We start from the raw sequence: 24,845 nt of genomic DNA on the forward strand, positions 1-24,845 counted from the left end.
CTGGAACTGACTTTTTAGAGGAAGTTAGCCTCAAATTCAGACCCTCCTGAGATCCTCTTGCCTCTCCAGCCCATGCTGACTTAGAGTTCTTTTTTGTTATTTTTTAGTTTTAGTTTTTTAAAGTTGTCCTTTTCGGGGGCATCTAAGAGTTGAGGTTTTTTGATCTTTAGAATTGGTACCCGAGCATTCTCTTTCTTCTGCTTGCCTCTCTCCCGCCTCACTCCTTCTCTCATGGGTTCCCTAGTTCAGCCATTAGCCTAATACTCTGCTTTTTACAGTGAGCAGGGAACAGAGGCAATAGATTCTTTTCAAAAGTTGGGTTGTTCTCATCAGAATGTAAGAAGTCTTCTGCTGTGTTTCCTCGTGTGCTCCTCTTACTTTTGGGGGCTCCGTCTTCTGACTCAGCCTCTACTACACTACTGTCATACATGGGCTGCTCCACCCCGTCTCAGTCTTGTCATCCCAAACCCCAGTGCTATTATTTTCTGTGACTTTCCCAGAATCAGTAGCCCAACCTGATACCGACTCTGAGGTCACCACACACACTGGTAGGAGAGGAGATGCAGGGCAGGCTGTACCAAAGCATCTGCCAGGGTTGGCGAGGCAGTGAAGGTGAACTTTCTTTAAGGCATGTCTGAAAATGAGGCAAAAGAGGGCATAAGCTTTTTTTTTTTTTTTTTTTTTTTTGCTAACTGGTTCTTTTTTGGGATTACTTTTAGAGTCTCATGTTTTATGTGGTATGTACTTATACATCATGCATTAAGAAATACTTGTACTTCTAGATAATAAGTAGCCATCTCTGGGTGTTGGATTTAAATGTGTCTTTAATGTAATTTTCCGTAGATATCATGTGTTCTTACCAACTGTGAGTTATGTTTCTCACTGCTGTGTTGAAACGCCTGACCAGAAGTAACTCAGAAACTTGTCTTGCCTGACAGTTGACGGTGGGTGGAGACCATGGTGGGAAAGTCAGGGTAGCAGGAGTGGGATATGACTGGTCACAGTGTGACCTCAGAGGAATCAGAGACTGGACATGGGTGCTTCACCCTTCTTCTCCTGTTTATAAGTCTGGACCCCAGACTGGTACCACCCACATTCCCTATGGTTCTCTCTCTGTCAGTTAAACATCTCTGCAAACATCCTCCTAGACACAGCCTGTGGTGTATCCCATCATTTAAAGTCAGGATGCGCCATCTTACACCTTCACTACAAAGCATTTATTGCTGTTGAACTTGTAGCCTTCATGTCATCAAGCCTCCTGTTCTAACTCATTGCAGGTCTTCCTGCCAAAGCTTTCTGTGAATTGTGTGTGTGTGTGTGTGTGTGTGTGTGTGTGTGTGTGTGTGTGTGTACATGCAAGCTGTGGTGAATCTTCTAAACTATAGCCACCTCAAGTCCTGACTGTTTAATGTAGAGTTCTGAGGCCTTTTCTACTTTCAGTTCCTCAGTGATCATAATGAAGATGATCTAACAGCCCAAACTCTTCTTTCAGCCATATCTTACTCTCTTCTGTGTTTTGGCAAGCACATACACAATGCCTCTATAGAGGGAAATGTTAACTGTCTGGCCTGTTACACTCAGAGCTTGCTAAGGCCAAGCTTGTTGACCTCAGATGCAAAGGACTTGTACTCACGGAAGCATCCTTTCTCCGCTGAATTTCTGTAGCAGTCAGGGTTTTGTTTTTGTAGTGAAATAGGGTCTCACTTTGATGGAGAAATCCCACTGGCTGCAGCCTCTTCGCAGTGTTGGGAGTCCCAGGAGTGTATACCACCATACCTAATTCTTAATAGCATTGAGGAATGTGGTACCAAGAACATAGTTTATTTCCTGCTATGCAGAGATGCTTAGGCCCTGAGTTAGTAGGTGCACAGTGACTCTTTTAGTTCTAGAAATATGTCTCCTAAATTACCACAGACTCATAAGCTGTCTTCAGAGATGGAACCAGAATTTTCACTGTGAAAACAGTGGTCTCTAAGGAATCCTTTAGCTTTTAAATACATTGGTTGGATTTAAAAAGTTTTACTTTGAAGTAATCTTGCTGTGTAGGTCTATGTGACTTTGAAACCACTGCAGTCCTCCTGCCTCAGTTCTTGAACACCACGCACACCCAACTATGTTGATGTGTCTTGTATTGATACACAGGACATCTCAGGCCTTTCGTCTTGTTTTATTTATTGAGACAAGGACTTATGTCTCCTGAGAACCGTATCCACAAACACTTATCTCTTCATTCCTGGTGAATTGTTTGTTTTAAGCAAGTGATTGAATTAGTAACATTGACTGCATTATCTACTTTTTTGTACTTAATAGAAATCCTTTTGGGAGCATGTGCCATATAAGTGAGTGTGTATAGTCTTTAATCCTGTGTAGGCCAGAGTTAGACTCCACCTACCTTCCTTCTCCCCCTTACCATTTGAGATGAGAGGCCCCACCTAGCTGTTGTGCTCTGATTTGTTAGACTAGCTTACCAGCAAGCTCTGGGACCCACCCAGGCCCCTCCTCCCAACTGTAGCACTTTGGTTATAGCTATATACCGCTATGCCTGACTTTATTTTAATGCTTCTGGTGCTCTGAGCCCAGGCTGTCATATTCTTTATGGCAGGGTCATTACTCAGAGCCAGTGCCCTGCCTTGAAACACGCGGTATCTATTTTACAAAGCTCTGTGGGTCAGGTGCAGGAGACGTGGAGGTCCTAATTCCTGCCTCTCACTTTGAATAGCAGGGAATAGAACCCTTCACTCCAGGTTTTATCTGATCCCCACATGGAGTCCTGGTGACCTATCAAATATTTTATACATTTGTCATCTATTCTTATGCAAATCTGCTAAAGAGGCAACCATTTCTATTTGCATTTCCATTTATGCCTGTCCTTAGATACACCCGAGTGACTACAGCTGTTTTTGTCTCTTTCCTCCTTCCTAGGTTCAGGACATCTGTTTCAGCCATGATTGTCGTTGGGTGGTGGTCAGTACCCTCCGGGGTACGTCCCACGTTTTCCCCATCAATCCTTATGGTGGCCAGCCTTGTGTCCGCACACACATGTCACCACGAGTAGTCAATCGCATGAGCCGTTTCCAGAAAAGTGCTGGGCTGGAAGAGATTGAACAAGAGCTGACATCTAAGCAAGGCGGCCGCTGTAGTCCTGTTCCAGGCCTGTCCAGCAGCCCTTCTGGCTCCCCGCTGCATGGTAAACACTTTCCTCTCATGCTGCTTTCCAGTAGATTCTTGCTCTATCACCTGGGATCAGATGCAAATTTTTATTCTGTTTGTGCTGAGCATAGTTAAGAAATTCACATTCATTAAATCAATTAATAAGTATGATCCACAGTGACTACGGTGATCTTTTTCATGGTATTCTAACGGGTGTTCTTTCTCAGTGTGTAAGGGATATTGGGTTTGAGATTGAGTCTGTTTTCATAACATTTGAAGTATGTATTTCAGAACATTCTTAATGTACTGGCCTGGTACTGCCATTCAGTAAGAAATATTTGTTGTTCCTCCAGTAGGCCTGTCATCATCTCTGTACTTGTACTTCATGTTTGTGTAAAGTTCTCTGGGATTCCTCCCATATGGTATCGCAGGACAAAATATCCTACCCCAATGCCATCATCCTGGTCAGTAAATGAAACATCACCAAAATCATTCCCTGTCCACTTCTTTAAAATACTAAACCATAGTTCTGGCTTTTATGGTATTCATTTGAATTTGAAAAATACTTTTACTCCAGAGAAGCCCTTAAGTAAGTACATTCCATTTGATGTAAATGGCCTTTATGGTGTTGATGTGTTTTGTTTCTGTAATATCATTTTATAAGTTCTGTTCATGTTGGAAGATGGTTACTCTTCAAATGGCTAACTTTGAGTTTGTGCTTTCCACCTTAGACTCTGCCCTGCCCCTTCCTGTGCTGAGTTGTTTTATGTGGCTGACAGTTAGCTCAGTCGGTTTTGAAGTGTTCGAGGCTAACCCTTTTGAAAGGTTCTGCTTCAGCAGCTCCCTCGTTTCTGTATGCAGACATGCTGCCACTGGCTGTTGGTTACTGTGCCTGATGTTACTAAAGTACACGCATGTGGTTTCTAGTTGGAAATTATTAATTCTGTTGATGCAATGATCATTTTCTAATGTTTCTTGTTAAAAATGTATATTCATTTTGGATTGAAAATTCGCAGTCATTCCATCTGTGGAGCTTTTATGGTATTTTCTTTTTCTGTTGCATGTTTATAAGGTCTCACACAGACAGCACACAGTGGCCTGGAACTCATAGCCCTCCTGCCTTTCCCTCTGGAGAGCTATGTCACAGATGTGCTGCAGCATCCCCAGCCAAGGTGACCCCAGTCTGGCTATGACATTTCAGTCCTCCAGGAGGACTTCATGCGTTGATACTTATTTTCTGGAGAGTTGCATGGTCTCCTTAGTAGTGCCCGATTTTAAGCCTGAGTTATTTTACATGGAGAGATTATGGCAACCACAGTAAAGACTCTTATAAAATAGAATATCATTTAAATGTGAACTCATTCTGTCAGCTGCTACCCCCATCTCTCAAATATCTCCGTCTGCAGCAGGGAGCGGTTATGCTTCAAGAAGTCTCTTACTCTTTATTCTTCACCCCAGACCCCTGCTTTTTCTGTGCCTCTAAGCTGGTCAGGTGCCTTTCCATGCAGCCTTTTCTCCTGGCAACACGGCATGACGTTTTCTTATAGCTCACCCTTACTCTTTTGGGGATATCTTGTCTTAGAGGAACAGACCTCAATCAGTGGTTGTTTCTCTTCATGTTCTCGTTGTGTCTTTCATGTCAAAACAAAATGGGCATTGTTGTTGGTTAGTTCTAAAAATGATGTATTTACAGTTTGTGTGGGTAAACAGTCTGATGCTGGTTAAAAACAATGTAAACCTTGGAGCAGGGAGGGATTCATCTTGAAAATGAATCATGTCTTGGCTGCATTGCATTGTTTGTCTGTGCTCTCTTTAGCAAAGTAAAGGAAACTGTTAAATAACAATTGATATAGGGCATTTCCTTTTCGTTCTTTGGAGCCAATCCAGTTTAGGTTAGGATTATGTTATCTTTTTTTTTTTTTTTTTTTAAATTTTCCAGAGGATGTTTATTTACTTGAAGTGTATTCTTTATAAATCTCTCTCTCAGGTTGAGATTCTTGAGGCATAGCAGTCTTCAGCTTTCACTCTGACTGTGAGAAACACGTGACAGTGACGAGCAGTGGCCGGAGGCAAGGGCCCTAGTCCCTTCTCACATTAACCATTATATCTGGGGTAATACATGGAGGGGCTGCAGTTACTGAGTGTAGGCGTTACCACGGCTTTGCAGTTACCTTTGACTTTAATGTGACTCAGGTACCACTATGACACCACGGTAAAACATAGAATGACTGTACCAGAGTGCCGTTTTCCTTAATAGTTACGTTTATTTATAATAGATAATTATTATTCCCAGAGAACACAGCCTTTTCTAGATTTGCAAATGCTCCGTCATTCAGAAATACTGACTCTTTGACTTTTTCTTCTCACCCATTTCAGTTAACCTCTATCTTTTTTTTTTTTTTTTTTTTTTTTTGGTTTTTTGAGACAGGGTTTCTCTGTGTAGCCCTGGCTGTCCTGGAACTCACTTTGTAGACCAGGCTGGCCTCAAACTCAGAAATCCGCCTGCCTCTGCCTCCTGAGTGCACCACCACGTCCAGCTAGTTGCCTCTATCCTTATTTGAAAGAAACGAATGAAACCGGTCTCTTCATGAACCCATATTATGATTCTCTAACTCTGGTGGAAATTGTCTCATCAAGCTGTTAGCTGGTTAGGGTGGAGAATGTCCCAAATCTGATTTCCACCTCACCTTACCAAGGATTCAGCCCACATGGCAGTCACCCATGGGAAGCTCCCTCATTTTGTGTTTCCTTACCTGCAGATGTCTCTGCAGCTCCGCTGCTTATCAAACTCCACGTACAACTGCACTTCTCAAGCACTACTTAGTGCTATCATTGCAGGTGTAAGTCTCAGTGTTGCTCTTTTTTGAATATAGGAATTAATTATTGACATGTTGGTATCTCTTATTGATGTTAAGGATGGCAGAATCTTTTTTTTCTTCTTTAAAGAAGCTTTTGTTTATTCTTTTAGTATATGCATTACAGGAAACAAAACACAAGAAAGCAAGAACAAAGTCACCCAGTCACAAGCAGCTCAGCTTGATATGTTGTTCTAGATCTTGCAAGCATACACACACTTGGGTAATTGAGATTATACAGTATGTACCATGCCATCTCAATCTGTCAGACAAAATTGTAATCCTGTCTTCCTTGGCAACAGAAATTTCATAGAAGACAAAAATGGCAGCAGGCTTCTAGATAGATGTACTGGCAAAGCTACAATTAAATTCTGCATTCACTCAGTCTCAGCTTACAAGGAAACACAGAGCAACAGACCACACTAAGTATAGCATTCCTAAGTTTAACATCAGATCTATATACTAGTATATGTAGAAGGGATCTTCCCACTCAACAAATGTATTCCACACGGAGCAGCTGGGAGACGCACCTACAGCAGGGGCTCTCAGGATGTCAGTCTCAACACACCTGCAGACCTCGTCCTGTGAACTTCTCTGTCCCTCCAGTCAGCCTAGCAACATGAATTTCCCCACATTGTCCAGACATGGCTTAGCAGTTCCATGTTCAAGAGGAACACCATAGCCATTAGCTCTGCTCTTAACCATGTGCTCTCCTTTAGGATGTAACATTCAGACGACGACTATGCATAATGAACACAGATTTTACCAAGATGCACATAGGGCCCCTGGGTAGAGCTGTCCTCTGGACAGAGGCGCCAGCAGCCTTTCCCTCAGCCATCCTCTTCACTGCACCTCCTAAGTGCAGATGATGCTAGTGAGAGGATTAACAAAGGCCACGCCCAGAAGACGGTCCTCCCCAAAGATGAGCCTGGCCTTTAGTGACTCTTGCTACTTCTAACATCCTTTATGCACTGGGACTTACCTCTACTACCTGGCAACATTAAGTGAAGTGCACACCCAACCAATGGCTAGACAACTCGAACCAACCAACAGCTACAGTGCCTCTTTCTGAGCACTAAGCTTTGCCCTAGCCCACCTCCATCACCTGGTAACAGCATCTGCTCAAAGGCCAAGCTTAACCTCCATTCCCCCAGTGTGACCATTCCTGTAACAAAATCATCCTTAACAAAGTGGTGTCAGCCCTCTATTTTTAATGTATGCAATACTGTATGCATGTGTGCACATGTGCCCCACTGCATTTGTGTGGAGGCTAAAAGACAAGCTGTGAATCACTTTTATCAAGTGGATCCTGGAAATCAAACTCAGGGGATGGCAGAATCTTTGCATTTCCACCTGTTATCTTGGCCCCTTGTGTACCATGTAGAATCAAAGAAGTTATTCCCAGAGAAACAGTGTATTTTGATATTTTTTCTAAGTTATTCTTTAAGTTGACATAAACAGTTGAATTATGACATTTTCACTTGTGTATTAAAAACCAATTTGGATTTAAATAATAATTTAAATAATTTAAACTTGTCAAATTGAAGAGATTTTTATTCATAGTAACATTGCTTTTCATTTGATGCATGTAAGATGGTCACTTACTCAGCCACTGTGAATTAATTATTATTATTTTTTAATATATGTGTCGAAGCTCTTCTGAGAGCAAGTAAATATGGTGACCAATCAAAATAAGTCTGTTTTCTTGCAGCTATTGACAACTTTAAAGAAGGGGAGGGAATACAGGCTGTGGTATTGCATACCTTTAGTACTTGAATTCCCGAGTTAGAGACAGATGTATGTGGGTTCAAGGCCAGTCAGGTATATATCCTTAGACCCTGTCTCAAAAAAGAATAGAAGTTAGGAAATGTCTTGAAATGATTTCAACTTTAAATTACCATCCTGTTTGTGGATGTCACCACAGTGATATTGAGCAAAGATCTAATGGCTATGAGTGGACAGCAGCACTTCTAAATGCTGAGCTGAGAATACACCTGCTGTACTAAGGGGGCAGTAAGACAGCTGCTCTGGTCAAGCACAGAGGGTCCCATGTAGTGATGTATCTACTTAGCTGATGGGAACTCCGTGGTGGGTTTTGGAAACAGGAGTGAGAGAAGACTGGTTTGGGTGCTCTGAGGGAGGACTTGTATGGAGGAGAGCGCACTCTGAGAGTGGAGACAGGGTCTTTCTATCCTGTCTTTCTACATCTCTTGGGAGACGGGGTCTCCTATTGTAGCCCGGGTGGCATGCTGGGGTGACCTGTGTGTATCTGGACACTGGGTAAGGCTTCCCGTGTTCCTAGCACGGTTGGAATCACTGGGAATGCATCTGCATGGGGATAGTGACCGGGAGGAAGGCTTCAATTGACAGCACCTGCAGGATTGGAGCTCCTGGTAAGAAGTGTCATCCAGAAGTTACTAGCAAGTGACACGAAGTGGGAAACCATATACAGGAGGTAGCCAGTAGCCAGGAGGATGGTGGTGACTGTGCTAAGTTCCAGCATCTGGTTAGGTGAAGGTTGGAGCTGACAGTCAGTTTAGTGACAGAGAAGACAGAACAGTTTGCTGGGGTGTAAGGAATTTGTCTAAGGGGATTTTAGTTAGAAAATTGGCACCACAAGTATTGATGGTGTCATGTTTTTATTCCTTCTTTTAGAATGTAATATTAACAGGGGCAAGATAGTGGGAGAAAGTTAGGGCTGCAGGCGACTTGGTCTGTTTTCCCAGATGTAGGTGCTGGCAGTGGATGATGGCCAGTGCAGCTGAATGATCAAGACCAAGGTGGGACGTAGACTGTAGGTTCACCACTTAAATTATGATGTGGCAACGGCCTTCCAGCTAGCTTAACTGTCTTTCTGTCTGTCTGTCCTGCTACATCTGGAGTTGCACTCTTACCTCCTGCAGTTATACAGTCCTGCTTTTTCCTAAGAAAAGCTGTCTTTTCTGTTCTGTTTCCTGCATCAATTGCTCAGCATTTCCATCTGGCTTTTCCGTTTATTTGTGATGCTGAGATCAAATCCAGGGCCTTTCACCTTTCTGCTGATGACTTTCCTAGTCTCTGTGACTGAGCTGTGTGTGGATAGAGGGCCTAGGGTAATAGAGGACCTAGGGTTAGACTTCTTCCGGGCTGTAATCTTAGACAAATTGCTCCGTCTCCCTACTGAGACCTGGTTTTCGCTACCTATGAAGCAGAGGTAATAATATGCCCAGTCTTGCACGGTTACCTTTGAAATTTCAGTGTTTAGAATAGTGCTTAGTGCGTATGGATCAACTGCTGTCACTCAAACTTTGCTGCTGTTCGTCAGCAGTGTGCAGGATTGATTCATTTCTCATGTTTTTTTTTTTTAACAAAACAATGTAAGTAAACAATATTACTGAATGAAATAAAAATTTGAATTTATTTCTTTGCTTTTAATTGCTTTCAGTATGGACATTAGCTTGTGAGTATTTCTAAAGTGGGAGATGATACAAATCCGCAGTTGAAAGTGGCACTAGTCACGGTTCCACACGTGAGCTCACATAGTTGATAGATGTGCTTTTTACATTTGTTTCTTTAGGTGCGTGCTTGTGTCTGCGTGTGTATGTGTGTGTGGTTGTATATGTACGTACGTGTTTCTGATAATCTTTGGGAGTTGCCTGTCTTCCCTTCACTGTGTGGGCCTAGGGATTGAGCTCAAGTGAAGAGTCAGACTTTGGCTGCAAGCCCTTGCTCACCCACCACACTGGCCCTGCTTACTTTTCCTGTTTCTTTATCTTGTGAAGTAGGTTTTCCTTTTAGGTTTAAGAATATAGTGTCTGCCCTGTCCTGAGATTTTTAAGGACTCACTGACCTCCCTTTGCCTCTCTTGTCCCTCCCTCTTTTTCCCTCCGTTCTTCCTAGGTCTCATTGGATAACCCAGACTGGCCTCACTAGTAGTTATGTGTAACTATGTGACCCCTTACGTAGCCAAGGCTACCCTTTATCACTGATTCTCCCTTCCTGCCTCCACCTCCCAAGGTTTGAGTATGTCCCCTAACCCAGCTTCTTTCTGGCTTGGTCTGGAGAAGGAGTTGTGCCAGGCCTGCAGCATCTGACAACTGAATTCCAGACCCTGCTCCCTCCCAACCTGAGGTTTGAGGACTTTGAAGGAGGCCTCTCATTTCTTGGACCCAGAGCTGCTATATTTCAGCAAATGGCTTACAAGTCCAGCAGTCTTTCTGTCTTTTTAGCATCTGTGTGTACGGCACTCCCGTCTTACCACTTGGAGACTGTTTACAGCCTTCATTTGATGGTTTATTGTAGTTATTTACTTTGGTCGATAGGGAGTTTTCTTGATATAGACCGCATCCTATTGTAAATATGCAGCAGCCACCCAGCTCCTCACATAGCTTCACCTCCTTGGGAGTCAGCAGCACCAGAGTGCCATGTCCTGACTGTTCCTTCTAGTCACTGTTTACTTGTGGAGTGGAGTTTCCATAAGTGTTTTAATTTTTGCCAAGAAAAATCAATCATGTGCGCTGAAGTTCTGCTTTAAATTCCATGCCTCATCTGACACAGAGTATATAAATGGTGCAGACACGCCATGTGGGAGAGCCCTCCTTGGGTCGCTTAGCACCTGGAGTTTGCTCTCTCCTTGTAGCCTGTTGCCTGAGGTCAGTGAAGCCTTGCTTCTAATCTGTTGTAAAAACCTAATGTTTTCCTGGTTCCCGAGGCATCCTCTGAAAACGTTGGCATAACTCTATGCTCATTTTGACATTTACTATACACCAACACCACCCACATTTTCAATATTTTCATGTCATTTTCTGTAATTGTGCAGAGATAGAGGATGAGTTCTTTATGCAAATGTTTGGGAAAGGGTAGCCTCACACAGCAAGATGTCTAATTTAAAAACCACATAAGAAGCCAAGATATGACACAAGTCTGTGATTAAGTACTCTGGATGCTGAGGCAGGAGGATTGTCATGAATTTGGGACCAGCCTAATGCTGATAGGTGATATCCCATCTCAAATTATCCTTTTTAAGTCACTAATTGAAAAAAACTATTAAAGAAAGATAGCACCTCTAGTAGTTCATAATCTTTATAGCAGTGTGTAGTTCACAGAAGTATTAAGAGGGACATAGAGTGCATAAGGATATGGCTCAGTGTGTAGTTTTGCTACACACATGGACGTTTATCTTGCAGGAGCCGCCTCTAGTTCCAGCACTTGGGAGGAGTAGTCACGAAGATCCCCGGAGCAAGCTGACTGGGTAGCCAGTCTTGGGCCTGCAAAGCTCTGGGGTCTGTGAGAGACTCTTTGAGCAGGGAAGCACTAGAACAAGAAACATGTCGTGGAATGTCTGTGTGCACACACATACACAGGCACTACTCACACCAGCCAAATGGAGGCATACGTAGTCCCATGTGTGAGAGAAGTAAAGTAAGCTATGAGAACCCTCAGGAGCCTGTTAGTGTACAGTGCTGTCTAAAAATGTTTTAAACATAAAATTAAACCCAATTTAACTACTGTAATCTTTTATGTTGTTTAGATAAACTCCTTTAAAATAAATGCAACAAGAAAATATAAAATAAATATAAATTTAATGTAATTATCACTTGATGCAAATACAATCTTTCAATTTGCTTTTTTTGCTTATGAATACAAATTTGCATTTGCAAATCATGAACAGTTTGGGTTTAGCATTTAATGGTTAATGAAACATGCTACCTCTAGAGGGCAGTGTGCTCTCAGCTTTTCTGTTCCTGTCATCAGGGCTTGAACCTGGGTATCTTGGGAGCAGATACCACCATGGCATCTCTTCGTTTTCTTGTGTTTTCTGTGTTTTCTTCTCCAAATTCTTCACAAGGATGTGGACTCTGTATTATCACCAACTTACAGCTCTTTTGAGTACTTTGTACAGATGTTCATTTCCTGTGTGTGACTCTTGACGACTGCTGTGAATGGAAACATTTTAGTTGTGTTATTTCCTAAGTGCTGTCAGTGTGCTCCCAGCCCTCCTGTCCCGGAGCATGTGTGTCCTGCTTTTTTGTAAACCAGCAGTTGTCTGGATGCCATGATTCAGGCACTGTTAGTGCTGTCAGCTCATCTCTCTGTTCTTACCACTGATTGGCCCTGTCCTTCCTTCCCTTATCTAGTCCCCAGTAGCCTCTGCTTTCCACTTCTTGTTTCTTCTCCACTGTTTTCCTGTATGCCCCTTTCTAAAGCTGCTGTGAGATGAATCTTGGCTCTCCTGTCTGGGCCTGGAGCTCCTGTTTGTGCTTTGTGTTTTTGTATTTGTGAGAGATTCCCCATTGCCACCATCCCATGTCCTACTGCATTCTTGTCCCCACAGTGTGTTCTAACAGAGACTTTTCTTTGAACATTTCTCTTACTATCATGTCTTTTCTTATGTTATTTTCTATTGTTTAATGTTTTTACAGGTTTTTGTCTTTTTTTTAAGCTATTATCTCCATTGTTTAATTTTCTTCTTTGTCTGACTGACATTGTAGTTCTGACTGGCATTGTAGTTCTGACTGGCATTGTAGTTTTGACTGGCATTGTAGTTCTGACTGACATTGTAGTTCTGACTGGCATTGTAGTTCTGACTGGCATTGTAGTTCTGACTGACATTGTGCTCACACTGGATAGATTTTGAAGTACTGACACCTAGACTCATTGCTGTGATGAAGCCAAAATATCCTTGACCACTACATGAAAATGACTGTTTCAGTCTTTAGTTTTATTACTTACTAATTTGCTTTTATTTCATTATTTAATTTTTTAAAATTGTTGAGCCTTCTCTCCAGCCCCTCCAACTCTGTCGTTATGAGCACTGTCTGATCTTCCAGAGTACCTATGTTCAACTCCTGTTACCTACATGTTGACTCACAATTGTCTGTAAGTTCAGTTCCCAGGAATTTAATGTCATTGCAGGTGGTATACACACACACACACACACACTCACTCATGCATGTAAACACTCATACCTGTGAAGTAAAAGTCAATACAGAATGATTGATTATCTTCCCTGTGAAGGGATCAGTCTATCTTCCATTTCAGGCATAAAAACAGGATTAAGACTACAAACTCTGAGCTGGGCGGTGGTGGAGCACGCCTTTAATCCCAGCACTTGGGAGGCAGAGGCAGGCGGATTTCTGAGTTCAAGGCCAGCCTGGTCTACAGAGTGAGTTCCAGGACCCCCAGGGCTACACAGAGAAACCCTGCCTCAAAAAGAAGAAAAAAAAAAAGACTACAAACACTGAAGTTGGTTTTGATAATTTTGGAAGGTAAAATATTTTAGTGTTAAGAGTTAAAAAAGATCTAGAAAACTGCGAAAACTTACTTTTCTCTGAGTGAGGGATCCTGTTCTTATTCTTTCCTTTTCTGTGAGTAAGTACTCTGTCCTAGTTCTGTTGCTCTAGAGAGATTTCTGTGAATTACAGAGGAAGACATTTTAGTTGTTTCCGAGAAAGACAAAATGTTAGGTAGATAACTCATCCCAGAGGGGACCAGGAAGGTGTCCCCTTTGTACTCCAGAGAAAGACATTTGGAAGCAATGTTTTCAGTATTTGGTCTTGAAGAAAGTACAGAAGGCAATGAGAGTCAGTAACCCTCTCAGGACAGATGCCTCTTAGAGCTGTTAATTACTAAAACACCCAAGTGACAAGTTGGAGCTGAGTGGAACAGGCAGACTAGTATTGCGGTTTGACTATCTGAAGAGGAATTGTAAATCTGGTGTTGGTAATGTTAGCTTACAAAATGGTTAAAATATGAAGAAAGACGAGAAAAAGAAGAGTGGGTTCACACTGTGTCAGGGTTATGTGCACGTGGGAGGTGGGAGGGGTCCCCGTGCTCCACGGTGGATGGCGTGGGAGCTGGGAGGCGACGAGGAAAGGGAAGGGATTTCCGGTTCATTGGAAGAGCTGCTCACTTGGGCTCAAGTGTTTGTGCAGGTGAGAATTTCTCAAGCCACAATGAGGCACCAGAGAGAAGTATTTCAGAGTGGACAGAGGAGTCCTGAGGGCATGGCTCCTCCTGGTGACTGCAGAAGAGACCAGCTTTTCATGTTCAGTGTCAAGGTCTATCCTGGGTAGCAAACGATTTATCGCTTTTCATTCTAGCATTGACACGGCACGGGATGAAACAGCTTCACCTTTTATAAAAGTCATAGATGTGGAAAAAAGATCAGGTGTCTGTCGTATAGATAGATGAATAGGACATTCCTGCAGTCACCCAGGCCCTCACAGTCGAGGGTCCCAGGAGGCTAGGGCTTTCTCCCTTGCAGGTGTGCTGCGTCCAAGGCTGTTGTCGAAGAACCCCATGCTTCTAGTGCTCAAGGACATTCTACAGCACAGAGGTTAATTCATAAATGCACCTTTGCAAACTTGGAGCTAGCCATCTAGATCTTGATTTCATTCTAATATTTGTAAAATGTGCTAAATTTATACCATTTATTTATTTATTTGCTTACAGTTTTATTTCAGGATTTGTTGGTTATTTAGGGAGCTATAATTGAGCATCAGTTTCCTGTTTGTTTTCCTTAACTGGTGTGTGTAAGCACCTGTTTTCAAGCTGGGAATGAAAATGCATTCGAGTACAAAGGGTTTCTCTTCCTCATCAGGAACTGCTGATGTGGCCTTCTACACCACGCTCCAGCCTCTCTGTGCCCTTGAGATCTGGTGCTCGTTCCCAGCTGAAGGAAATGCATCTTTGACACTTCTCATGACCTGAGTCATGATGCTGAAATAGAGCCAGAAAATATTCTTAACAGTCATGGGTAATAAGCAGGAAGGCTTCCGTTAGCAGTGGAGGAGGGTGAAGGGCCAGAGAACAGTAGTGCCTGGGGCCTGGGGGATGTGCAGAGAAGAAAGGCTACCATTTAAATTTTGAATCTTTAATTTTTTATTATTAAGAAAGTTGGTTATATTTTCTAGTTATATTTGTTATTCAACACAACATATGTATTTACTATTTTTAAAAATTGTTTTTAAGAAATTGTCTCGTAGCCCAGGCTGTCCTTAAAATTCCTATGTAGCCAAGGGTGACCTCAATCTTTGATCCACCAGCTTCCTCCTGAGGAGTACCAGGATTCAGGTGTTGTCACCGTGTGAAACTTCCGATTTTAAAATGTGATTGTCCCTCAGAAGGAATGGTTAAAAAAACTCATATTGTTCATATTAGTTTTCCATGTGTTACTTAGTACTGTTTTTATAGGGTTTTATGCTGGTACTTCTCTGCAGTCTCTGAACTTGGGTAATAGAGAAAGGAGGGTTTCCATGAATTCAAGGTCATACTGGGAAAATGTTCAAACAAACTTGCTAACTGCATAAAGAAAAACAAGGTATATTTTATGGATTGCAGCTAATTCAGTGCACAGTGTGGTTGCTTGTTTGTTTGTTTGTTTTTGCTTCTGACTGAATTCCTGATACTTTTATACATCATATGTGTACCCATGTAAATGAGGTAGTATTTTGTAAATCTACCTCCTCTGTGTCATGGTACAAATCAATTGTGAGATAAGGATGAAGAGTAGGTGCTCAGGGCTACTGAGGCTGGCTGCTGAGGTGGGATGCTGCGCCTGTGCCGTGCTTGTGCCCGACTGCTCTCAGGGATGTCAGACTCTGATGTTTTGAAATAATACAGTTTTTATCTTTGAACGGAGCTTGCTTCAGAGGCAAGTGCAGTGTCCCAGGGTGCTCCATTTGGTTATTTCAAGATGGATTATTGCTGTGTAGCCCTGCTGGCCTGGTACTGGCTGTTTAGCCATTGCTTGCTTCAATTCAAGGCAAGTCTGCCTCAGCCTTTCAAGCGCTAGTGTGATATGCTGGAACTGCAACTTGGGGCAGGAATTTGAATCTTAGGGGAAAAGGCTCAGAATCTTTTCTCTTTGTTCTTTATTTATGTGAAGAATATGCATCATGTTTAGAGGGTGTATAGTCACTCTCTGTCTGTCTCACTTTTTCCATGAATATCCATATAAATATTGGTCATTTTCTGGGTTTTCAATGAACTCTGTTGAGTGGGTACCATAGTCTAATCTTAATGTTAAACAGTGAGTGTGAGCTCTTAAACCATTTCTCTGGTCGCACAGTGTAGGGTGCTCTGAGATAATAAACTGAAGGAGTGAAGGAACGTGCCACGGTTTTTATTCATTTGATATTAACTTGTTTGTTTGTGTGGTCATGAATAGATCACTTACTTAAAAGTTTTTTACTAGCCGGGCATGGTGGCGCACACCTTTTATCCCAGCACTCTGGAGGCAGAGGCTGGCGGATCTCTGAGTTCGAGGCCAGCCTGGTCTACAGAGTGAGTTCCAAGACAGCCAGGGCTACACAGAGAAACCCTGTTCTCGTAAAACCGAAATAAATAAGTAAATAAACGTTTTTTATTAATGTTAAAATGTTGTTCAATTTTTTTTTTTAATTCAGTAGAATTTCTCCCATTTTCTCTTTTGTGTTCTTTTCTCCCTCTGTGTACTAGAGCCATGTAGCCATCCCAGCTCCTTGGTACAACCCCCTGGCAGCCTTATTTCTCCCTACTTCTCCTCACCCCTCATTCTAGCCACAAACTGCCCTTTTAGAGTAAATTATACTTACTGTACATACAAGCTTTGTAATAGTGACTTTCTTTTTAAATTTTACTCTTATAAATCAGGCTCCTAAATCCAAAATTCATTTTAGCTTCCAGGAAGTACTTGTATTACACATTAAAATAGCATACAGTACTTTAAGAGTAAGGAACAGGTGAGGATATTCTGAGAATCAGGAGAGAACAGCTAGAGAATTAACTGTTGTGCTATTGACACAAGTATAATGTGTTATGTATAAATATATGTTCAAAACAGTCACATGATGGCAGACCACCAATTCTCTTGGAGGTATACTTTTAATTCTCCTTGACACTGGAGAACACCAGATGGTGAGTTCTGGACCATTCTGTGTGCTGTAGCAGAACATCACTAATAACTGTCTCCACCTGAAAAACATGGATTGTTTTCCTCCTCTGTACCCGTAGTGGTTACTGTGGTACCAGGAAGCTTTCTTAGAAAAAGCAACCAATGCTTTTGCTAGATTTCTGTTGCAATGTTTTGTCATCTGCTGCCTTCCCAAGGAGCAACAATCACAGCAATAAGAACTGCAGTTGGGATCATCCTTGGAGATTCTGCCTCTGTTTAAGTCCGCGCAGTTGTTTGGTAAAGCGTGTCCAGCCTCCATGTCCAGAGCTAATTTTCTTTCCTTCCATCTCCTGCTGAGATCCCAGGCCTGTGCAGCCTGGTCTGCGGGTCAGAAGGCACTGTCTCACACCAGGGCGCTGCTGTTTCCTTTTCCTACTGAGTAGATTGCAGAATATACTGGAACATGCCTGAGAAAAGGTCAGAAAGAAGGCTGAGAGTCCAGGAACTGCAGCTGGGAAGCTTGTCATCCTCATCTGTGAGGGAAAGGAGGCGGGCTAGGGGCCTGAGGGAGGGAGAGCAGAGCTGGAGGGAGGGAGGGAGGGACAGACACTCCCTTTCTGACCAAAAGCAACCCATATACTAGAAATTCCAGTTTGTACTGAGCACTTAAAAAAAATAAATATACATATATATGTTTTAAAGGATTTTATTTGATTTTGATTAAATAATAGTTGAGATTTAGTTGAGAATGCTTTAATGTTAAATTAGACCACAAGCAAGAGCTAAGCATGCTTTCTAGCTTTGCAGAGCTCAGCTATCCAGTGATTGTTTTAGGACAAGCTACCATTGTATTCTTTTTAACAGAGTCAAGAAGTCAACTTTTCAACTCCAGAATTAACTTAAAACTCTTTGGTAAATTTTGCTGCTTTATACCCGCCAAGTCCAGGGCCGGATAGTAAAAGCAGACCGGCAGTTTTGCTTTTGTGTGGGACGGACTGTGCGCATGCGCAGAGGCTCTGAGCGCTTCTTACCCAGCTTTCCTCTGGGACTGGGTAGACAGGAGGACGCTTGTACGCTGTCCTCAGAATAGCGAGAGTGTTGGGAGGAGGATGGAGATGAGGAAATATTGGGAGAAAGGATGTTTCTATAGGGTTGGGAGTGCCAGGAACCCGCGAGTTTGGGTTTGAGGGGTACCCTTGTTATTTTAATTTCCAAATACAATTTCCATTACTTGCAGCCAGGAGCTTGATGGGGTGAGAAGCAGAGCCCCTCAACTGTGGCAGATCCCTTTAGTCTGTGGAGATTGATGAAAACGGACTGGACTGAGGCATCTGGTTTGCTGAGACATGGATGGTGTCTGTCATAAGCCCTTTTAAATAGCCTGCCTGATGCCTGATGTGGGTTAGGGCCCTATGTCTAAGGAGCACAGGAAAACCCAGAAAACTGCAGACCTCCTAACTATGCTGTCCCATGGGCACGCTAATTTGCTCTTGTAAAGGAATCTTAACATCTCTATGCCTGTTTGTCCTCGGATCCCCAGTGACCTCCTAAGAGGCTCACCGGACACCCCATTGTTCGTTGTCTGTGTTCTTTCTCACAGCCCTCTTTCTTAAGGAGTCTTTCTAAGGCTCCCACTCATGACCACGTGTATCTCACGCTTCTGCTAACCTGGCACGGGTTTTCGGCTGTCTCCCACTCTGAGTTCCCCCTTGCAGGAGATTCCAGAGCTGTGACTGCTGCACATCATGCTTGGTGGTTTTCTTTTCCTTACTTCATGGTGTGATTGGGCAGCAAAGAGGATCAGGAGGAGCGATGGCCTCATTCATTTGTTCATTCGTTTCCTCTCACGTGTCCTGAAGAAGTCCATGCACAGAGTATGCTGATAGTAGCTCTAGCGTTCAGCAGAATGTGAAGTGCTCAGCACTTTCGGGGTCTTGCTTCCCTTAGAAATGTCTCGTGCTTGGCAGTTTGCCTCGTTCACATGTTCTCACTTCCCTGCATCCAGAAGCTGGGAATCCAGTCCTGGCAGCTTCTGCACAGAGGCTAAAGATAAAGCAGAAAGGAGCCAAGCTTCCTCCCACATTACCTGGGAGTTGCTGTTGATGGCTTTTCCACAAATGTCCGGGTTTGTCAAAGCCCAGTAAATCTTGGAAAGTTTATTTTCCTTGTAGCATCTGTGTTTTATAATGGGTCTTTTAATTTGTTTTTACTCTGTCTGCAGGGATTTCTTTTGTCCGGAGTTTTCAGACTCTTGGCTTTTTTTCCTTTCCTGTGGAAGTGAGTCCGTTAATGATGACTGGTTTGGGAATATGACGCTCTGCAAACCTGACCTGGGATGCCGCTCCTCCGGAGCAGCCACAAAGCACGCTGGTGCTTCCCCTCTGTCCATTTTCATCCTCAACGTAATCCATTTGCCTGTGAGCTTTGTAGTATAAAATGTTTGAGGAAATGCTGTGTGGTTCCTAGCCCCCCTCACCTGCGTCTGTGGGACCTTGTGTCCGTATGAAGCATAAGCCACGTCTTTCTGTGCAAGTGGCAGGAGCCAAGAAAGACCATGTGAGGTGGTTTCCTTTCCAGAGATAGAAATTTGTTTCAGATACGCTTAGTAAGGCAGTGCTGGAATCCTGAAGCTCATGATTCTATTTCACTTTCCACTGTAAGATCAGTGACAGTAAACACAACTGAAAACAGGTCAAACCGAAGAATCAGAGCTTTCAGCATGATGAGTTTTTTTTTTTTTCCTTTCAATTCAGATTTTTAAATGATGTCCTGTTTTGCCATAGAATTTCTGCTTTAATTTGTCAAGAAACCATCTTATTGGAATTTGGTCTTTCCTCCCCCACCCCCAGTGAGATGCCCATCTATCGTGGAGACTGGTTTCCCTCTAAGGGATCAAAGCTCTGGTGGATTTGGATAAAGACCCGAAAGCCCGAAGGCTTATGCAAGTTTATCTATATAGCCTAACCCTGGAAAGCTGGATAGGAGTCTTAGAAGAGCTCATTTTCTCAGGAGATTTTTGGGACTTCCTCTGTCTGGTTGTGCCAGGAACCCTGTGAGAATATCCATTCTTTCTCACTGCATTTTTCACTTGCAGGTCTCGTGTCTGCCGGGATGGGAAAGTATGATCGTGTGGAAGTGTTTTATGGGTCTTAAGGCTTCATGAAGTCTTTCTCTGAGGCTGCAGCTAGGCAGTTTCTGTTCTGTGGTGAAGAGAGACAGGGACAGGAAGGGAGGCGCCTCGCTGATGTAAGCACTCAGCGGTGCGGTGGCATCTCCTTGAATTCTTCAGTTTTCCTATTTTCCTAAACTATTTCCTGGAGTTGGCACAAAGAAAAGGGTAGGGAAGATGGACTCCAAGTCCATAGACAGTATACTTAGAACACCTTTGTGCTCACTCTCACTGTGAGACTGTGGCACAGAGAGCTAGCCTCGGTACTGCAGACAAGTGTCTCTGTGTGTTCCTAAAGGTATGGAGTTGCCACTCCTTTTCCAGATCAGCATGAGTCTGAGCAGGGCACAAATCCATCGGCTCGCTCACTTGTCTTTTTATCCCCTCCCCTGTTAATTGCGACAGGGTTCATTACATAGCTTTTGCTGGTTTTGAGCCTCTGCCTGGGCCTTTCAATTGCTGAGATTTTTGCCTATGCTACCATGTTTGGCCTTTTCTAAAGTATTTTGAGATCTCTCCAAAAATGTATTTTTCCCTATTGTTGGGGGCCAGGGGGGCTGTCAGCTCCTCTCCCCTTCCTCCCCTGGAAAATTCATTTGGCAATGCTTATTGAACTGTTGATCGCTGTGTCTGCTACTGAGGCTTGTCTGTGCTGTCCCTCGATTACTAACCTGATACCATCATTCATGATTCTTTCTTTTTATCCTTCAATTTCTATTTGACAAGGAAACTCCTGTGTGTGCAAAATTTATGTGCTTCATCTCCCTTTTTAAGTTGTCCTTTAAAACAATAACAGTAACTCCTTCTCTTTGTCTCCGAGCGGTTTCTCAGATGTCAGTGGTAACATGTTTTTCCCATCATCTGTTCATTTTCTTCTCCTCCCTCCCCCCACTCCACCACCATGGACTTGCTGATCAGGGCTGAGCTCAGGCTGTGATCCCAGTCAGCCTCCTGCTGTGGAGTTAAAGAGGCAAGGATACTGAGAGACTCATTGTCTCCCTTGTTAGTGTCTTCTTTGCAGTCACAGTCATTTAATCTCACGTCTACACCGGTTACAGGGCATTTCTGATCCCAGGTTTCTTTTCCGTAACAATTGGCTTCTCCACCTGTGTAGTAGGACTTTCCTATGGAAGCTTACCAGATACTAGGTTGCCTCATTAATGGTTCATTTGGTAACTTACATAGTCCTCTTTCTTAGTTGAAATTGTATTCATTTGTGTTTCTGTGTACAGATGGTGGTGGATGGTGTGCGTGGCCATCAGTCTGTCTAGAGGAACACGATATACCCTTTGAGTATCTCTCATTGTCTTAGAACCCAGCAAGTAGGTCAGAATGACCACTGTGTTCCAGTAATCTTCCTGCCTCTGCTTCCCCTGTGCTGAGATTGTAAGCCCCGCCATTACCCTCACCGTTTTTTTTTGTTTTGTTTGTTTGTTTTGATTATTGGGGTTTTTTTTGTTTGTTTTTTTCATGGTTTCAAGGAATTGAACTGAGGTCTTCATACTTTCTGCACAGAGCTACCTCCAAATCCATGAAAATATAAAAGTTATGCATATTTACAGGTACCAGGCAGAGCTTGGCTTTTTATTTATTACTTCATATGTATTTTTATGAGTATTTTCCTGCATATTTGTATGTGTACCATGTATATGCCTGGTACCCAAAGAGGCCAGAAGAGGGTGTTAGATCCTTTGAATCTAGAGTTATAGATGTTTGTGAGCCAAATTGTCATATTAGCATCCAGAAGAAGGCTTCCTTGTTTTCACACCCTAGCTTTGCATTGCTTTCTACTAGGTTGGTTTTGCTTAAGAAGCTGTTGGATATTCTTTGTTTTCTGAGAATCCTTAGTATTGGAATTCTCATTCCTAGCTCTGAGAAGGAGGTCATAGATATTTAATTGGCATTGTATTAAATTTGCTTTGGGAAGCAGGGCATTTTAATGATGATGAATGTTTTAATCCACAAGAATAGATTGCTTTCCTAAATTTGTTTTCTTTTAAAATCCCTAGCATACTGTGTCTTAGGCACATTCCATCTGAGAGATCTTTCTTTTCTCTAGCTAAATTTATTCTTTTAATTTTTTTCTTTCACTCTCCTTTCTTTTCTTATCCCTCCTTCCCTCTTTCCCTTTCCCCATTCCTTCCCCCTTTCATTCCCTCTTCATTTCTGTGTTTTCTGATAGTGTTATGTAGCCCAGGTTAACTTTGAACTTAATATATAGCTAAGAACAGCTTTAGACATTCTGGTCTTCCTGTATCCTTTCCCAATGCTGTGATCACAGTTATGTGTACCTTGTCTGGTTTATGCGGTGATGGGAGCAAGCCTAGGGTTTGGGTAATGTGAGGTGATTCTCTACCAGTTGAACTCCATTCTCAGCCTTTAGCTATTTCTTTAACAGCTATTATAAATAAGATTTCTGGTTAATATACTGATTCAAGTTCAGGCAGTCTATTTGGGAATTATGTAAAAGAGAGTTACTGAGCTTTTGTAGAACATATTTAAGCCATGCTATTAAGGAGATCTGTTTATAAACTTCTTCCAAATCTAGTACCTTGTAAGAAAGACACTGCCACTCTTCCTACCCCGTTAACATAAAGTCTTCACAACTCTACACACTCCTGCATACTGTCTCGCAGATGGAGGCTACATCTTAAACACACAGTCCAGGAGGAGGAGACTACAGGCGAATAGTGCTCCAGAATGCAGGAGCAGGCTGAGGAGAGGCTAGACCCTTCTGTGCTGTTCTGTCTCCTAGGGAGGCAGTGAAGCTGCTGCGTGCTGGCCACTGAAAGCATCCCATTGGGAACACTCCCATGGAATCACATTGTGCCTCTCTCACTCATGTTTACTTGTCTTTCTTTTATTTCCTGTTGTAGAGTTCTGTGCCCGGCAAGGGCTCTACCACTAAGGTGTATTCCAAAGCTTAAAAATGTCTGATCAGAGCCGGGCGTGGTGGCACACGCCTTTAATCCCAGCACTTGAGAGGCAGAGGCGGGTGGATTTCTGAGTTTGAGGCCAGCCTGGTCTATAGAGTGAGTTCCAGGACAGCCAGGAGGACACACAGAGAAACCCTGTCTCGAAACCCGCCCCTCCCCCCCCCAAAAAAAGTCTGATCAGTACTGTTCAGTGAGCTCACCGTCTGTGTGCTGTTTGCTTGCGCAAGAACTTTTGTTAGTGTGTACTGTTTCTCCTAAGCCTGCCTGCCAACATAGGACACATTTGTAACTGCAGTGTTAGGGTGGCTGAAGCAGCAGGACCTTGAGCTAGAGGCCAGCCTAGGATGCATAGTGTTGGGAGGGGGGGGAAGGAGGGGGGAGGGAGGGAGGGAGATTCTAAAAGGCAAATAAATTTATCTCCCACAGTGTCATGGTACACCTCAGCAGTAGTATTTAGATACTACTTTTGCTCCCACAATGGCATCCCTGTATACTTCTTTATGTTGTCCTTCAGGCCCTGAGCTGCCCTGTCCTCCCACTGTCTACCCAGGTTACTTCCCGTGTGGTCTATGAACCCATTTCCAAGTAGTTGTTGCCACATGTACTTATCTTCATTCTGTGTGCTGTAAGGTTTGTGATAAGAGGGATAGGAGCCCTCACAGAGCCTTATCTTAGGCTGGGACACTCATCAGATCTGTGCTTAGTAGCTGATAAATGTATATGACAGACACATCCTGAGTTTTATTAGCTTGTGACATATTAATGTTGGATCCTCATTTCAATACAATCACAGTCATCTGATAATGAATTGTCAACTATTGTCTCTACCGACCTTGAGAATTTAAGTCACTCAGTGACTCAACTATTAAAACGTTTTCTCCTTTATTGTATTACAAATATCCATTCATCTTTTCCTTAAGGCTCTCTCTTATGTGTGTGAAACATAGTCTGTCTGTGTGTATTGTAACTGCTACCTTTTGTATCACAGCCAAGGTGTGAATTGCTTCACTACTTTTATGAAATTGGAATTTGCTAGTATGGGGGGGGAGGTCAGAGATTGTTGTGCTTGAGTTTCTTCTCAGCCCTAGCATAGCTTAACTAATTAATTCCAGGGAATGATACAAGCTGTTGGACCTGTGTCCTTGAAGAGCAGCACTTTGCCACCCTTGTCTGCTTTTGAAGTCAGCATCTTCCTGGTAGGATTAGAAAGTGGCTGTTCTTATCTTTCAGGGCTGTATAGTTAGTCTGAGCATTGATATAGTCATAGCCTCTTGGCTTAACTGCACAAACAAGGTCATGCTTAGCAATAGTAGAGAGACACTCTAAAATTGTGGGAGCGTACCACAGGCTGTGTCTACTGAGATTCCACCCCATTGACATGTCTTCAGGTGGTGCTCATTGAATTGTATATATTCAAGTTTTAGGACATGGAACTTTCTGGAATTCTCTTCCTGACACTATTTTTTATTGAATCTGTATTTGTGGTACAAATTAGGAAAAACTATCCTTACTTCTCAGTACCCATCAAAAGGCAAACCAGCTTCTTTTACAGTTCTCATAGTAAGGAGAAATAGTGAATTTTTATCAAAACAGTGGCCTTTCTAAGGATGAACAAAAAACCATACTGCATTTAGAAACAAGAATTCTGGGGGCTATGAAACCTGGTAAATTGCTGATGTATAAGTGTGAAAACCTGAGGTTTCGGTTTGTAGCACTCATCTACAAAGCCATGTCCAACAGCACAGATATTCCCAGTGTTGAGGGCTGAAACCTACCTGAGAGCTCCCTATCCAGCCTACCTACCCGAGTCAGCGCGTGCGTGGGTTAGGTTCAGTCCAATGCCCTGTCTTAGAGTGTAAAGTGAAAAGTGACCAAGGAAA

At 42.9% G+C, this 24,845-nt stretch overlaps 1 protein-coding gene across 26 annotated transcripts in view; it reads left to right on the forward strand.

Moving 5' to 3' along the window:
* Bcas3 (breast carcinoma amplified sequence 3) overlaps positions 1-24,845 on the forward strand; it is a 472,949-nt gene that overhangs the window by 153,396 nt on the left and 294,708 nt on the right. For all 26 annotated transcript variants that reach the window (XR_001779924.2, XM_030245679.1, XM_030245680.1 and 23 more), the window contains one exon: positions 2,923-3,187. Coding sequence is in view for 25 of the 26 variants with exons in the window: in XM_030245679.1 (XP_030101539.1) it covers positions 2,923-3,187 (265 nt within the window). In the remaining variant the exon portion in view is untranslated. The remainder of the gene's footprint in view (positions 1-2,922; positions 3,188-24,845) is intronic.

This window comes from Mus musculus, chromosome 11, assembly GCF_000001635.26.
Source record: "Mus musculus strain C57BL/6J chromosome 11, GRCm38.p6 C57BL/6J".
Classification (NCBI taxonomy): domain Eukaryota; kingdom Metazoa; phylum Chordata; class Mammalia; order Rodentia; family Muridae; genus Mus; species Mus musculus.